The sequence below is a fragment of the Anomalospiza imberbis genome, chromosome Z, assembly GCF_031753505.1.
Source record: "Anomalospiza imberbis isolate Cuckoo-Finch-1a 21T00152 chromosome Z, ASM3175350v1, whole genome shotgun sequence".
In the NCBI taxonomy this organism is placed as follows: Eukaryota; Metazoa; Chordata; class Aves; order Passeriformes; family Viduidae; genus Anomalospiza; species Anomalospiza imberbis.
Window position 1 is genome coordinate 23,653,234 of NC_089721.1, and position 16,298 is coordinate 23,669,531.

Here is a 16,298-nt window from a genome sequence, read left to right on the forward strand (position 1 = left end):
TAAAGTACGATTTACTGTGCACAAGTGATCTAGAGATGTTAGTGATGGAACTTCATACCATATTGAAGTAACATGCAACTGTTTCTTTTAGACATAGCATTATACATTATCTTTCATTTCTTTACTTCTAGGGTCTGAGGTGGTTGGCTTTGATGGGAAAAGTTGCCTAATTTACACATTAAATAAAAAACTCATTAATGCACTGAAAGATGTGATTTCTCTGAAGTTTAAGACAATGCAAAGTGATGGAATTCTCCTCCACAGAGAAGGACAAAATGGAGACCACATCACCATGGAATTAACTAAAGGGAAGCTGTCCCTACTCATTAATTTAGGTAACAGCTCTAGTCTTATAAAGTCTAATATAGTTACTAGGCATTTCTTGACTAAAACTTCTCTTAAACTTTTAAGTGGATTTTAATGTTAAACTAGCAGTATATTTTTGAAAAATTATATTTTTGAATGAAATTAATAGTTTTTATTTTTCTTCTTTCAAGGTGACACTAAAACTCATCCTTCTAATGCCCAAATTAATATTACTCTGGGCAGCCTTTTGGATGATCAACACTGGCATTCTGTTCTCATTGAGCATTTTAACAATCAACTAAACTTTACAGTGGATAAACACACTCAACATTTTCATGCCAATGGAGAATTCAGTTATTTGGACCTTGATTATGAGGTGTGAAAATTACCTTTCCTTTATTGCATTTATTACCTTTGTTATGCAAATGCACAGAAACAGGCAAAGGAGACAGAACTTAAGGAAGTTTGTAGTCCTTAATACCTTGGGGATTTTCTGTCTGTTAAGGGAATGAATCAATGAAAAAAAATATTCTTAGAGTACAAATCTTCCACTAGCCTCAACCCAGGATTTTCGAAAGACCATCTTTTTCATCTCAGAATTCATTATTTTAATATCTTTGTTTTAGTAGAGCTGCAAATGTGATAAGCAATTGTAAACATAATGAATGAGACCCAATTCAATGCTATTATTTAATGAATAGTCATGTTATGAATATAAAACTTGATGAAAATTGCAATGTCAGCATAAAAACCATTGTAGAAATATTTATATCAATACTTAAATCCCTGTTAGAACTGAAAATTATACTGTGAAAAAAATCTTTCTTGCACAAATAGTAGATTCATGAAAAGTAGTAGATGTAATATGCTGTGAAATTTCCTGCCTGTGGTTAAAAATACCACTATTTCACAGTTGTAATGTGATGACTGGCTGCTTTATGTTCTCCCTATACTGTTTGCTGGATGAGACAATGAGTGATAGAGCAGAATGTCAGGAACCTGCCGACTTTATTGTACTCATTCCAATTTTTAAGCATTTTAGAGTGAGATGTCATGCTGTTCTGTGTCTGCATTATTCCATTTCAAAAATATCTACTCAGAATTTCTGAATATAAATTATAATATCAAAGTCTGGAGGATCATACTAATTAAAAAAAAAAAAAAAAGAAAGAGCGAAAATAACTGGTTGACAATTTGTTTTAAAACAAATTATAAATTAAAAGGTTAATAGTTTAGACTGACCTTTTTTACAATGTTGTCTAGAATAGCTTTGAAATATGTGAGCTCAAATGTTCATTTATACTGGAATCCTATTTCTGATGATGTAAAAGAGTTAAAATATAGACTAGAGCAGAACTAAGGTCACCCTCATGGCAATGCTTTTCTAAAATAATTTACTGCTTTCTAGCAGATTTTGCCTTAGGGCAGGGATGTATTTAGAAAGAATGATATTCTTGAATTTAGTAGCTCTAAATGGGTTTTTATTTTTGTTAAGTCTTCCAATTTCTTTCTGAAACGAAATAATTTTACAGCACCATACAAAGGAACTGCACAGCCTAAGCATTTTGAAAGGGAAAATGTGCCTCCTTTAGTTTGTTTCAAATCTGTCCTAGAATAATGTAATTTGATGTGCTCTTGTTGTCTATTATAGTAGTTATGGTGTGCACAGAGTGGAGAAGTTAGGCTCAAGTTTCTAAAGAAATTGTTGTTAATTGTCTTCTCCCTTTTTACACTGTTTTGCATAGTCTCCTTGTACTTGGCCTTGTCCTTCTTCTCCTTGGTTTCACAGCTGTAATGGACCCTGAAAACTGATTCAAAATATAGATACTTATCAGAAGAAGATAAAAAAAGCCAAAATGTCAAAATTATTTGCTACACACATTTGACTTGATATAGCCTAATTTTTCGTTAGCCTATTCTTTTAATATGTAGATGTGATACAGTGAAATACACAAGAAGTCGCAGATTCATTATAGGCTAGTCTTTGACTTCTGCTCTTACAGTACAGTCAACTTCTTTCCTTAGAAAATTACTTAATAGTTTTATTGATTTCTCTTCTCTTTCTAAGCTCAGCTTTGGAGGGATCCCAGTGCCTGGAAAATCAGGGACATTATCACGCAGGAACTTTCATGGGTGTTTTGAAAATATTTATTATAATGGAGTGAACATTATTGACCTGGCCAGGAGGCATAAATCTCAGATCTACATTGTGGTAAGAGATTTATAGTTAAGAAAGAAAAAATAACTAAAACAGAGAAAAAGATCACAATCACTTTCAAATCCAACCTCTTAGCACACATTTCTAGAAAAATCTATGTTAGGTAATGAAAGAAAAATAAAGTAATTACCAAGTTGGGCTACTTTTCATTTTATGCTTAGTAGATCATCCTAGTAGAAAAGGCAGGATGCATTTTATTTTTGAGGTCTTGAGCTGATATTTAAATAATGTCTGATATCACAATGTTTTGTGCTAACTGGGTGACAAAAGTCAATGAGTATCAAGATGCATCAGAAACCATCAAATCTTTGGCTTTTTAGCAAAGTACATGTTCCTACTAAGAACACCAGCAGTATGTTTTAAAAGTTCTTTATTTCTGAGGACACTGATCCACTTTGTCCAGAGCATTTTGATAAATCAGTTCTGTTTTTCAATTTATACTGATCTTTTCTGAAGACCTTTAGTTTAGGTTGGTGGGCTTAATGCATTTATTGTGACATGGCCAGGAGTCATATTATCCAAATTCCTACCTTTTTGAGAAACAATTCCAATAACAAAACAAATGTCTTCTGTGTTGTAGAAGGCTTTCTAGACATTTTACTGAGACCTTTGCTGTTGGTTTTGTTGTTTTTTTTTTTTCCCTAGTACAGCAAGGGTCGTCTTTGTTTGCAACATGTACTTATTTAGCAGCAGAAAATGCAGAGGTGTCATAGAAATCTGCTCAAAATAATTTAAAATATTCTTGAAATATTCTAAAATTATCTAAGCTTGTACCTCTGCATGATGCTTATGAATACTGGGGAATGGGCAATTATAGTAGTCTCTGAGTAGACTAATGGAAGGGCATGAATTTACCTGTAATAGAAAATTTCATTACTTTCATGTCAAATGTTTTAAATTGTTGTGCTACTTTTAAAACTATTTAGGAGATGCTTCATAATTTAAATATTATAGAAAGAATCTCTGTTACCACAGAATCCCTGTTAAACAGGCACTTTACTGGGGGAATCTGCAAATGACCAGCTTTTAGCATTGAAGGTTTATTAATCTGATGAGTACCTTTTTGCTGTGTTTCAGTTTCGCTGACTATTCATTTCTGTACAGCTGTGCTCGTAAAGCAAAGCTTTTACTTATTTATCTATTTTCCTTGAAGAAAATGAAAACCCATCAACTTTAATACTTTGCCATACCAGAGACTAGTGAATATTTTTCTTAAATTGATTTTAAAGCTACTTAATATGTGGTCAAAGTTTTATGTATGCTCAAAAGTTTAAAACCTCTTAGTGTTGAACAGAAATTAGGTGCACTTTAAATTCCAAAAACCTTAATCTTTAGTAATCCTTTTTCCAGAAGAAATTAGTTATAGTTCAAGTGGTGTCAGCAAGTCATTAGATCAGAATGCACAGTATACTACTATCAAGCATCATAAAGTGATAACTAACTCTGACACCAGATGCAAAAAATGCATTATTCGCATTCCAGATTTCTTATCTGCATCAGTAAATACAAGTACAGACATAGATTACTCTCAGAATTTCTCAATTAATTCAACCACAGGTTTACCTAAGAAATAGTTATTTCAGAAGAAGGTAAACACAAAATAAATGCTAGGTGCGTAAATACAACTCATCATCTAGTCCATATGGGCCTGCTTGAAAACACATTCTCTCTTAACTTTAAAAATATGTGCTGTGCATTTAAAAGTTGCAAGAGTTTATATGTGGAATTTTTCTGTTTGTGAAAACAAATACTGGAGTTGATGCACGTTTCCAATTGCATTAATTTGAAATTTTTTTTCTTAAATTTAACACCATCTTAAACAGCCAGTGCCAGCTCAACATTCTTCTCTGCAACCAAGCATTTAGACCCATGTAAGTGTCTGCATGCAGTCAGTGGCATGGCATTTATTTGTCATTGAAGAATTTGTCAAGTCCCTAATGCTTACTGAGGCTGAGGCAAACTAGGAACAAAGCAGATCTTTCTAACTCCTGAAGTAGCATTAAATCAGCCTCATAATTTAGGATCTTAAGTCATTCCCTCAAAGGTCCTTGCCACTCTGTGCAGGCAGATGAGTCTACTCTGGTCAGACAACTATGTAAACATTTCTCAAACTGATGATCATGTTTGATTTTTAGACTAATACATTCAAGTACTATATACCGTGTTTTGAAACTGCAGTTTCCATGGAGAAATTCTCATGACTCTTCCTAACGCCATATTTGCTTTATTTATTTCTAGGGCAATATGTCTTTCTCATGTTTAGAGCCAGAGGTGGTTCCTGTTACATTTCTGAGCTCCAGCAGTTTCCTGGCACTGCGAGGCATATCAGGGCAAGATGAAGTATTTGTCAGTTTTCAGTTTCGCACTTGGAACAAGGAAGGACTTCTATTATCCAGTAAATTGCACCAGTCTTCCAGTGGTTTCCTCTTATATCTGAGTGATGGGAGAGTCAAAATCAATCTTCATAAAACAGGAAGAGTACTGAGTGACATCACTACAGGTAACAGAAATGAAGAAAAAAAATTACAAGACTCCTATGCATAAAAGAAAAAAAATTAAAGTTATTTATTTAGTACTTGTTTTCTTGACTTATTTTTTTTTATTAGTTTGTGTGCAGCTGTGTTTTACTTGTGGGAATTTTGCACCTAATTATTTCTAAATGCTTTCTTTTCTCACAAATATACCTACTCTTTTTTTCCCCATGAGTGAGCAGAAATTACTTGCAATAATATAGACTGAAAAATTGAATTCTTAGTTTAACATGCATGCACTGTGTACAGCTCATGTGTATAACCTCGGAAATCCAAGCAATTTTCTCAGTTGTGAAGTGTAAGAAATTTAGTCTCTTACTCTGTCAAGCTAAGTCATTAAGATGTTTTTTGCCATTTGTCTGTGCTTTCAAAAGGTATCAAGTAACAAATATTTTTATAAAGTTATACATCACTATAAATATAATGTCTGTTATTTTTAGAGTTCTCAGTTGCAGAGATATCCATTAGTCTGGGACAGTGGATGCCTAATACCAGATTGTATTTCAGAAAACCAGGGCAAGTTTGAGTCTATGATTAAAAAGAAAAGGGAACTTGAGGAAAATGAATACCTGAGAGCTAAAGGGTCACTTTTATAGTTAAATGCTGAATCAAGACTAGATCATCTACTTATGTTAGTGCACTGCTAGGCATCTCTCAGGGTAAAATAGATTTTCAGAAATCTAGTACCTAGTCTAGTCTTCTGATGAGTAATTTCGCCTTTGGCAAACAAATATGTCAAGACAAAAGGATGAAGCTACAATAGTGCTACACAGTCATGTTAGAGAGTATTCAGTTGGAATTCTAAGCAGATTCCAGCTTTAACTTTCTCTCTGCCTGGAAGGAATGGGACTAAGTCTTTCACAAAGAGTCTCCTCAGTTTTTCGGAACACTGTTGGCAGTTGATGTGGGAACAAGAAGACTGTTAGCCCAGTCAGGAATCTCCATCTTTCAGGAAATATGACAGCAGGACAGAAAAGCATCATCTCCACCTTCAAAGGCTTTTTATAAAATGCTGAGATCCAGTAACATCCCCATGTAATAATATCATCACCTTCACCTAGCAGCTCTTTATCAGTATTGTACTATTGTCTGACATGCCATGTATCACAGCTAACTTAGAGCTTCTCATTTTTTATGCAAAAAATTTTAATTTTGCCCTTTACTTGTAGATGGATTATATGATGTGATATGATATGATGAGTCTTAAGACAGGAAAAAAGACAAAAGAGATTAGATGGATAAAGGATTACAAGGAATGTATCATATGAGGAAATTGAATCTGGGGTTGGAGTGGTTTCTGTATGGACAAAGATGACCAGAGTCCACTAGCGGGAGGAATATATTGTAGAAAAAATGGTGAATTTGGATGTAGAAAACACATTTATGATATCCAAAATATCACTTGATCTTTGATTCATTTTGACCCATACACAAGCATGTATTTTCCATTTCGTATTCACGGAGCAGAATATTATCAGTGTAAAAGAAGCCAGGTTAGTTCCAGTTATGTAACAAAAAACAAGTGAGAAACCCCCAAACTAGTTGTAATCAGTATAAAGACAAAATAAGAATCAACTGATCTAAATTGTTCTCAAAACTTAGAAGGCAGTATAATGCAAAGGGAGCAAAGCAGAACGAAGCAGGACAGAGAAACAGCCACAGGATTTGAACATGAGGTCTCCTTAATCTTTGTTCCATGCCCCTGTTTCTTTGATTGATTCCTTACTTTAAATCCTCTTAATAAATAAAAATTCCTTCCCTTTCTTGAGGAGGAATGGGAAGGGGAGGGAGAAGGGGAAAGGGAAGGAAGAAAGAAACTGTGAAGTTCATTATGTTTCTACAGGTCTATAGTGATTACAAGTAAAATTTTAAATTGCTGATTATTTTAACTCAGGAAAAGACTATAAGCCTGTAATGACCACAGATAATGTTGAAATTTACATAAATACTTTCATCCTGTTCCTGTGGGTGATAATAGGAACAGCTCTGGTATGTTTTATTTTCTAAAATAACTGATGCACAAAGAGTACCACTTTAATGACAAGAAATTTCCCTAGGCTTACCATTTGAAAATGTCAATTTCTTAGTAAGAATGTCAGTGGTATGCAGTTAGCAGTGATGAATTTGGTTTTTTAGGAACTATTTAAATTGCTGTTCAATTGGGTGATGTATGTTAAAAAACTGTTGCCATGCACTGCCATTTTAACAGACTGGCTGATGGTAGTCCACCTTTAACAGCAGTAGGTAGACTTGCACAGGGGGCAATTTATTCAATTTCAAAGCTGCAATGCAATACATAAAATATTAGTGTGAACATCCCAAAATAAATCTTGACATTCTATGCTGAAACAGAATTTAATGTTCTAATGCTAGATTAAGCTTTTCCTTCATAAAGTCTAACAGGAGGAACTGTGTTTGTCTTTGTGAAGACAAAAGCTAAAGCAAAATCATCTTATTCTCTTCTGAGAAGAAATTTATCTAACAAAACCATATGGGAAACTTTTCCTTGAGTTTTTGCAGTGTTTGTTCTAGAAATCACTGAAGCAATTCAAGTCTGCATTTGGAGGTTGAGTAATTAAATTATGGATTGTTGGACTGAAGATTTGCTCCCCTACAGGCAAGGACATATGACCTGACTTTCACATGCATACACACACACACACACACACACACACGTAATATTTGATAATTAAATCTGAGCATATTTGTTTGTGCACAAGTCTTCAATTAATTATTCAATATTTTTTAAGAATTTCTTTAACCATATAAAAGTGAAGAGAATGGCATGTCGTTTCATAACTAATTAAGTTCTAGTGAGTTCTATCTTTCTTTTGCAGAATGGCTGCTTAATGTCTTTCATTTGAAGCCTCTTTTGCAAGTGGTACATCAAATATTCACAAAGAAATAACATAGATTTAAAAAAAAGAGAAATCAACACAAAGTTAATTTGTTTCAAATTATGAGACCAAATTGAATTACAATATGTGTAAATGTTAGATTTTATTAATCAGTTTCTTCTTTGACTCTCTATTTCTATGCAGCTTTTAATTTCCATGCAGCTTTTAGTTAAATAATTTTAATCATAATGGGATTTCATTGTTATACTTCAGACTAATCTATAAATTACTTCCTCTAAACTTTTTTTTTTGTTTCTCACTGAATAATTTATATACACTGCATTTTATCCATGTGCTCCTGAGGTCAGGTATCATTGTTCTGCAAGACTTCCCATAGACTCTATTTTAATACTTAGATTTAAAATGATGGAACTCATGAGAATAAATGGACATCTTGTTTAACAGCTACCTTATTATGTACTAAAAAATTTAATGGCTTTGATTTTCCTGTTTGTTTGTGGTTAAGCATTTTTCTAACTCACAGTAGAACAGCAGACAATATAAGTTTCAGGTGGAATGTAGATGTTGGTAGTCCACTGGCGTCTTCCACTTAGATGTTTTACCATGTAGTGGGTGTATACAGGCAAATGTGAATTTAGTCAAAGTTCTCAATTCAAGGGCTAAAATGAACAGTTTTCTTCAGAGTGTCTTGTGCTCCCACAATGGCATTCCTTAGTTCTCAGACTTAATAAAAGGGATTTCTAGGAAGTCTTAACCTCAGCTACGTGGACATTGTTGAATATCTCTAATCATGCCAACCACTAAGAAGGAGAGGTAAAATATCCATTCCAAAATCATATAGTAGGTCAGCAAGGTGAATTACAATCAACAACTAAAAAGTGTAAAATTCATATTATTAATTTTCCAGTAACCAAAACTTCTGATTGTCTGAAATACCATTCTTTATGTGTTAGGACTGTCTCTTACCTACCTTCACAGTCAAATATTGCAAAGTTTGGAATATGGTTTACCCACCAGAACAAGAAGCTACTGAAGCAGGATGCACAACTAAGAATTAAAAACAGTTATCCTTGTAACAATTAAAATAAAGTGACAGAGTTTAATGCTAGATTTAATATTTTCAGTAACGACACAGGTAGTGAGATCAAGTGTATCCTCAGCAAGTTTGTTGATGATACCAACCTGAGTAGTGCAGTTGATTTGCTCTAGGGAATGAATGCAACCCTTGGTAGATTTGAAGATGGAGGGTGCTTGATAGACTTGAAGAATGCACCCATGTGAAGCTCATGAAGCTCAACAAAGCTAAATGCAAATTCCTGCACCTGGGTTTTAGTGCTCCCCAGTATCAGTACAGGCTGGGGGAGGAAGGGATTAAGAGCAGGCCTGTCAAGAAGAACTTGGGAGTGCTGGTAGATGAGACCCCACCTCAAGAACTCCTTTAAGCTCTAGGGTCCCCAGCACAAGAAAAACATGGCTCTGCTAGAGAGAGACTGGAGTAGGGCCATGAAAATTATCAGAGGGCTGGAGCACATCTCCATGAAAACAGGCTGAGAGAGTCGGTATTGTTCAGCCTGGAAAAAAAAACCAAAAAAAATTTAGGGAGGCCTTATTGTGGCCTTTCAGTATATAAGAGAAGGTCTGAAATGGATATTTTTATTCTTTTTTCCTTCAAGGATCTGCAGTGGCAGAACTAGAGGTTCTTTAAATTTTAAGTGATTTTTAAAATTTAAAAATTTTAAATTAATTTAATTTTAAAAAATTTTGAAGTGATACAGGTTATATTTACATGTTCCACTCCTGGAAATGTTCAAAGGTATGTTGTATGGGGGTTTTGGCAACCAGATCCAGTAAAAAAAGTCCCTGCAAAGAGGAGTATTGATCAAACTGTTTTTTGATTGCAGTCCAAAATGCTATATGATTCCATGATTCTTTAATTTCTAAAGAAAGAGATAATGTATTAAAGAGATGTAACTGAGGAAAATTTCAATCACTTGAAGTACCTATGAGAGGCTGGGGCTAAAGCAATATGTTTAGGATTTCTTGTTACATGTTCTCTAATAAATATGCTGAGTGAAGTAAGGAAAAAATGAGAGAAAAGCTGTATAGGACTAAAATAATCTTAAATACATTGGAGATATTATCTAGGTAATAGTTCATCTGAGTTTGCAATGTCCTTCTAGGGTTTATCTCTTCATTTTATTACAGTCTTGTATTTAGATTATGATAGTCAACAATCTATGGATCCTAATTATGCTATAATTTAGCTATTTGAACCTTCTCATTTTTCCCTTTTTGCTTCTTTTCTTTCTGTTTGAATTAATCTCTTAACTCATGGACTGTTACTGCAGCGGATACAACATGTTCTAGAGAGGACTACATAAATACATGATATTTCAAGAAGGAAATCACAGGTCACAAATCACAGGCATTCTGCAGTCAAGAAAATACTTTGCCTAATTTAATGGTTTTATTCTTTGTTCTTCACTGAAAGAAGTACCTTTGTTCTGAAGAATACTCAAGAACATGATTGACTTTAAGCACTTGGTAAAGATAATAACATGGTTACATGCTGCCCTGTGTAGAATTTATTTATAGATACATAATTTTTTTCAATAATCAGGGCTGTAGGTTTATTGCTTTGTGACACCTTACACCTGCACAGCCAGAGGTAATGTAAATTTGTGGTCGTGGCTAAACTCGCAGAAAATTTTCTCACACATGTACAATAAAAGAATCAGCTGAAAGCAAAATTGTCTTGTGCCACTGACACAATGATTACTGAAGATTTGAGCATCTACAGTATTTAGCTATTTTGCCATATTGTAATATAATGACCACTTTGTAACAGTGTAATAAAAATATGTATTATGTGTAAAATATTGTATCTACCATCACAATGATGTTTTAATGATAACCTCCTTGGATTGAGAGGATACTCTTCGCAGTCATTACATTAAATTAATATATTGCAGATAATTAGGCTACAACACTAAGACATTCACTGAAGTAGCTTTATTTTTTATTTATCAAATGTGAAGCAAGGTTCTGTCTTCACAAAAATGCTTATGCTTATTAAGTTCTTTTTCATTTTACTATCACTTGGAGATTTTATGTGGGCTATGATTGATCTCTTTGTTCCTTCTCTTTTCAGTTCTAAAACATTTAGGTAGTATAACAATAGGTGGAAGTTCATACTAAATTTTGGGGTTTTATTTTTCTTTCAGGTGCTGGATTAAATAACGGCCAGTGGCATTCTGTATCTCTCTCTGTCAAAAGGAGTCGTATCAGTGTAAGAGTGGACAATGATATGACCTCATCTGCTTATACCTTCATACCTCTGCAGATTTATTCAGATGTTTTCTACTTTGGAGGTGAAATATTGTTGTTTGTTTATATAGGCAATATCCAAGAGTTACACATCACTATCTAATCAAATGAAAAAAATTGTTTGGCTTGCTTCAAGTCTTCTTTGCCTAGCTTGGTTCAGGCACTGTTATGTTGTTTTCAGTTTCCTTTGAATTTTACCATGTTGGGTGGAATAAATCACAACCCTCAATTCTTGGTCACATTTTAGATTGTCATAACTTGTATTGTGTTCTGATAATTGAATATAGTCTGGCTGGCAATCAAACAGACACACAAAGGTTTCTCTTGCTGAAGACTTATTGTTTTGCTAAATGAATATTTTGAAGAGTCTTCCACTGTAATATCTTTACGTTTTCACCTTAAGTATATGTTTATCTGTGTAAATACCCTCTTTGTATGATACATAGACTTTTTTTTTACCACAGTGTATAACTTTTCTACATTTGATAAATATAATTTGTACCTAAAAACCTATATGTACATATGCCTTCATTTCTCTAGGAATATCAATAGTCATCTGTCATCAAGAGATTATGTCATTAATAACATGTATTATTACTGATAAAGTGGAATAGGTTGTTCTGTTATTCATATAATTCTTTTGGGAATGGGCTGCATAGTAGCAATGATAAACATTACCTGAGTGCATTGCTTGCCTAATGCTTCCTCTCTTTTAAACATTAATGGTTGAATTATTAAATTATTAATTATTTATTAATAATTCTCAAGTTTCTGAGAAAACTGAGAAAGTCATCTACAAAACATTTCATAAGTATGGACTCAGTCATTGTCCACAGATCACATCCCTTTAAACAATAGGTTCTAAATAAATTTCATGTTCACAGACATACTCTTAGTACAGTAAATGCTACAGGAGAATTCACAGGAATTTTCACATCTGGCATCTACCCTGTTATACTAAAAATACCCCTTGACTTGGCTAATAATCAACAAAATCAGAGAAAGATGCAAAATATTAGCCTTGAATAACCCTTCTATGTTAGTTCAGGTTCCCAGATCTCTGATCAGGTGATTTTCACCATTGCAGGGTTGATGGCAGAGATGAACAGTTCAGAATGGATGTGGGGTGCTCTGGTTTGAAAGCAAAACCAGTGAGAGACTCCAAGTCAGAAATACGATTTATTGGGAAAAGGGAAAAGAAACAAAATACATGCTATAATAAAAAAGGAAGACCACTGACAAAGTCAGAATACAACCTGACACCCCTTTGTCCAGTGTGTTGGTAGCAGTCCAAATTGGAGTGGCTGAAGTCCTCTTGGAGTCGCAGATGTGGTTTCTGTTGGAGCAGTGGTTCTGTAGAAAAGGTGTAGTCATTGAGTGGAAATCCCAGCTGTGTCCTCTTGGAAACCTGTGGGAAGGCTGCCTTTCTGTCCAAAAATCCCAGAGTATATCTAGATGGAAATGCTTACCTCCTCGCCCCTGGGTGGAGCATCTCACAATGGGCTGATGTCATTCTGAGTCATGTGGTGGGTCCTTGATCACCTGTTAAACAGAAAATGCTTGTGGAGGGAAGTTATCTCTGAGTCATGTGGCAAGACATTGATGGGTCCATTTACAGGAGATAAGGAAAACTGCTCAGAACACAACTGCTACACAGACGGCAATAGAAAACTTCCTGCTTCTCAATCTCGGACATGGGGATTTACAAAAAGCAGCATATTCAATTAAGTTGTAGAAGGGCATTTCCGTTTGTGTTTTGCAGTGTGGAGAGGGCAAAATAATTCCATACTGGAAGTTCCAACTGCATATCCACCCCTCAGATTCTCTGATCTCAGCCTTATCACTGAAAACTGCAGCTCATGCATCTCATACAAAGTTAGGGAATGCTAGAAGTGGGTTTCTGAGTTTAGAATTTTTTTTATTAAATTTTTATGTTATATGTCAGTGTCAAAATGCAGACAATGCATTTTTATTTTCTGTCCAAATTTATATGAATATTTACCGTGTTTGTGCTGTTTATTAAAATATGAGTAGCAGCCTTTCAGGGGAGATGTCCTGGGGACATGGTGACTTGTTTACTTGTTTTAATGAATACAAATTATGCAGGAAATGTGTATGTTTAACTAGGAAAATGTGTAATAAACATGAAAATATTTTAGAGTTATGTCAGCACAATTTCTAGTCATGCCATCGTCAAGGATCTCTAACCTGTCTCAATTCTTGTAATAAAAACTCACTACAAATGTAAGGGAAAATGAGACCATTTAATATTGCAATTAGCACATAATATAAACTTAATGATTAAAGGATTTCTTTTTATCTTTAATATCCAGTCTACAATTGTAAGGAAACACAATTTAATGAATGTAAATGGTAGTTTTCCCTTCTCTAACAGAGACAATTTTTGAAAAAGAGACACCAAGAAAAATATCTGAGACACAATCTTGTAAAATAGCTATGCCAACAAATTTTAAACTTTTCATACTTGCTCTGGCCTTTATTTATTTGTTTATTTATTTGTTTGTTTATCTATTATTTATTTATTTAAGCTCTACTGGAAGTATTTAGTTCTCAAATGAGCATCATATTTTTCACCAGAAATGACAGAATTTATGTTGCCATTCAACTGTAGAATGCCATAAAGCATGTGGTTAAATCTGTAATTCATTTGTCTGTGTGTGGTGCTGAAAACTTACTGTGCTCTTATTTTTACTTTTTCAAGTCCACATATTTGTTGTTCTTAAAGCAACACAGGAAGTAGATAATAAACATTTGCATTTAGAAACATGATAACAATTTTGAATAGTTTGGTTCCTGAGCAGATTTATACACACTGCAAGTCTATTAACTTGTAAAATTTCAGTTTTAATGCATTTTCTAATCTATATTTCTCAAAAATATATCTATACTATTTATGTTGTTGCACACTTATTTGAATATATTTAATAGTTTCCACTGTTTTGCTTTTCTGTATCATAAGCCTCTCCACTGTCTTTACAGGACTTCAAAAGTACTCATTAGCTCTGTGGAATACAAAAGTGTCTTAAAACTCATTGCTTCCTAACATCCTAAAACAAGAAGGTCTTCAAATGCTGTAAACCAGAATGCAGTATTGTTTGACTAAAATCAAAGGATGACCCTTGTGCATCATTGCAGAAACAATAATACCCCTTGGAAGAAAGACAAATAAAACATTGTAGTGCAGAGTTTAGTTGACACTGGGAAAAACTGCTCAATGTACATGTTTTAAACCAAATCAGGATTAAAGCAATTTATTTATTTACTACAAATGTTTACTTACTTGGCAATCAGTGAACAAGGCATTTCAGGACCAGTAAGACAATAGATAAACCACAATATTAAATTCTTACAGAGTGCGTACATCCAGATGTTATGTAGTCTAAGCCTCAGTTCTAACCAAGTCTGATTAGATAAGATGTACTGGATGTGACCACTCAAGCCTTGTACAACTGCAAAGATAGAAATCTTATAACTTCTTGGGGCAAATTGTTCTAATATGGACCACTGTCACAGAAAAACAATTGTTGCTTGTGTCTTATGCCTTATGATCCTAATTTGCAGGTTTATAATTTTGTCCTTTGCTTCTTGTCCCATCACCATATATTGCTGGAAGTAGTCCTGCTCCATCTTCTCTGTGCCATCTTACCAGATAGCTTTATCTTCTCTTCTTAAGACTAGGTAGGCCCAGATCTCTCAGACTCTCCTCATAACTGCATCCAACTTCCAGCCACCTTGGAGGCCTCCTCTGGCCTCAGTCTAGGACATCAATGTCCTTCCTCCCCTGTACTGGTAAGCCCAGAGCTACAGCACTCCAGATATGGCCTCACAAGTGCCATGTAGCAGGAAGAACCACTTCACAAGACTTGCTGACTATGCTCTTGGTAATATATCCCAGAATGGCTTTGGCCTTTTGTGCTACAAGAGTGTTTCCCCAGTGACTTGACAGTCACTTGGATCTCAGGCCTCTCTCTGGACAGTTATCCTCCAGTTTGGATTGTTGTGTGGACTTGCTCCATGTCAGATTAAAAATCTTGATCTTGTTCTTAATGAATTTCATGGCATTCCTGTCTAGGTCCCTTTGAGTTGCAGCCCTGCTCTACAACATTTTGTCCCTGCCTCTATTTTGGTATCAGTTGCATTCCTGCTGGAAGCGCATGCTGACTCATGATCCAGGTCATTAATTAAGACATTAAGGTTGTCACTACTGATCTCTAAAGAATCTTCTGCTCAGTGCTGGATTTTGCAGCATCAACTGCCTTCTTATCCCACCCACATATATTATGAATATGGTGATAGGGACACAATAGAAAACTGTCAAGTCTTTGCTAAAGTCATGGTATGCAATGCTCAGTGCTCTCCCTTTATAGTGTTCATCACTTCAGCAAAGAAAACAAAGACCTCAGTCAGGCATGATTTAACCTTGAAACTAAAGTTAGACAGTTAACTTCTTGTCCTTTGCATGTTTAGGACTGGCTTTAAGAAGTTTTGCTCTGTGAATTTTCCAGGCACTGTGATAAGACTATCGGCCCTCTAGTTTCTTGAAGATGTGTGTAACTTTTCCCATTATCAAGCAGTTAAGCATATTGCCAAGACCCTTTGAGGATTAAAATGTTAATGAATTCACAATGACAATGGCAATCATTAAAATGGCATTGACCAGCTCCTGCAGCATGCTCAAGTGCACCTTGTTCCTTTACTGTGTTCCTTTACCATGGATACTACATTCTTTTTTCATACTCTGCTAGGATATGGGAATCCCAAGGACCAGTTTTACTAGTGAAGAAAAAGACCTTGAAGGAAACAATTCTTCTCTAGACCCTTGTCACTAAATCCCCTGCCGCATGTGATATATGGGTAATATCCATAATCTCTTTAGCCTTCCTTTTCTTACTGTTGTATCTACAGAATTTTTTTTGTTGCACTTCAACTTCCTTGGCAAGTTTTATCTCCTCTTCGTTTCCTAAGTGCATTCCTAGATGCGCAGGTTGTGTCTTTGTATTCCCCCCTATGTTGCATGTCCCTGCTACCACATTTTAT

The 16,298-nt window shown here is 34.7% G+C and overlaps 1 protein-coding gene across 1 annotated transcript in view; it reads left to right on the forward strand.

The window, feature by feature from the left end:
• Positions 1-16,298, forward strand: part of CNTNAP4 (contactin associated protein family member 4) — a 207,791-nt gene that overhangs the window by 138,194 nt on the left and 53,299 nt on the right. Inside the window, exons 5-9 of the mRNA XM_068177573.1 lie at positions 132-335; positions 498-682; positions 2,375-2,518; positions 4,763-5,024; positions 11,138-11,284. Of these exons, the coding sequence (XP_068033674.1) occupies positions 132-335; positions 498-682; positions 2,375-2,518; positions 4,763-5,024; positions 11,138-11,284 (942 nt within the window). The remainder of the gene's footprint in view (positions 1-131; positions 336-497; positions 683-2,374; positions 2,519-4,762; positions 5,025-11,137; positions 11,285-16,298) is intronic.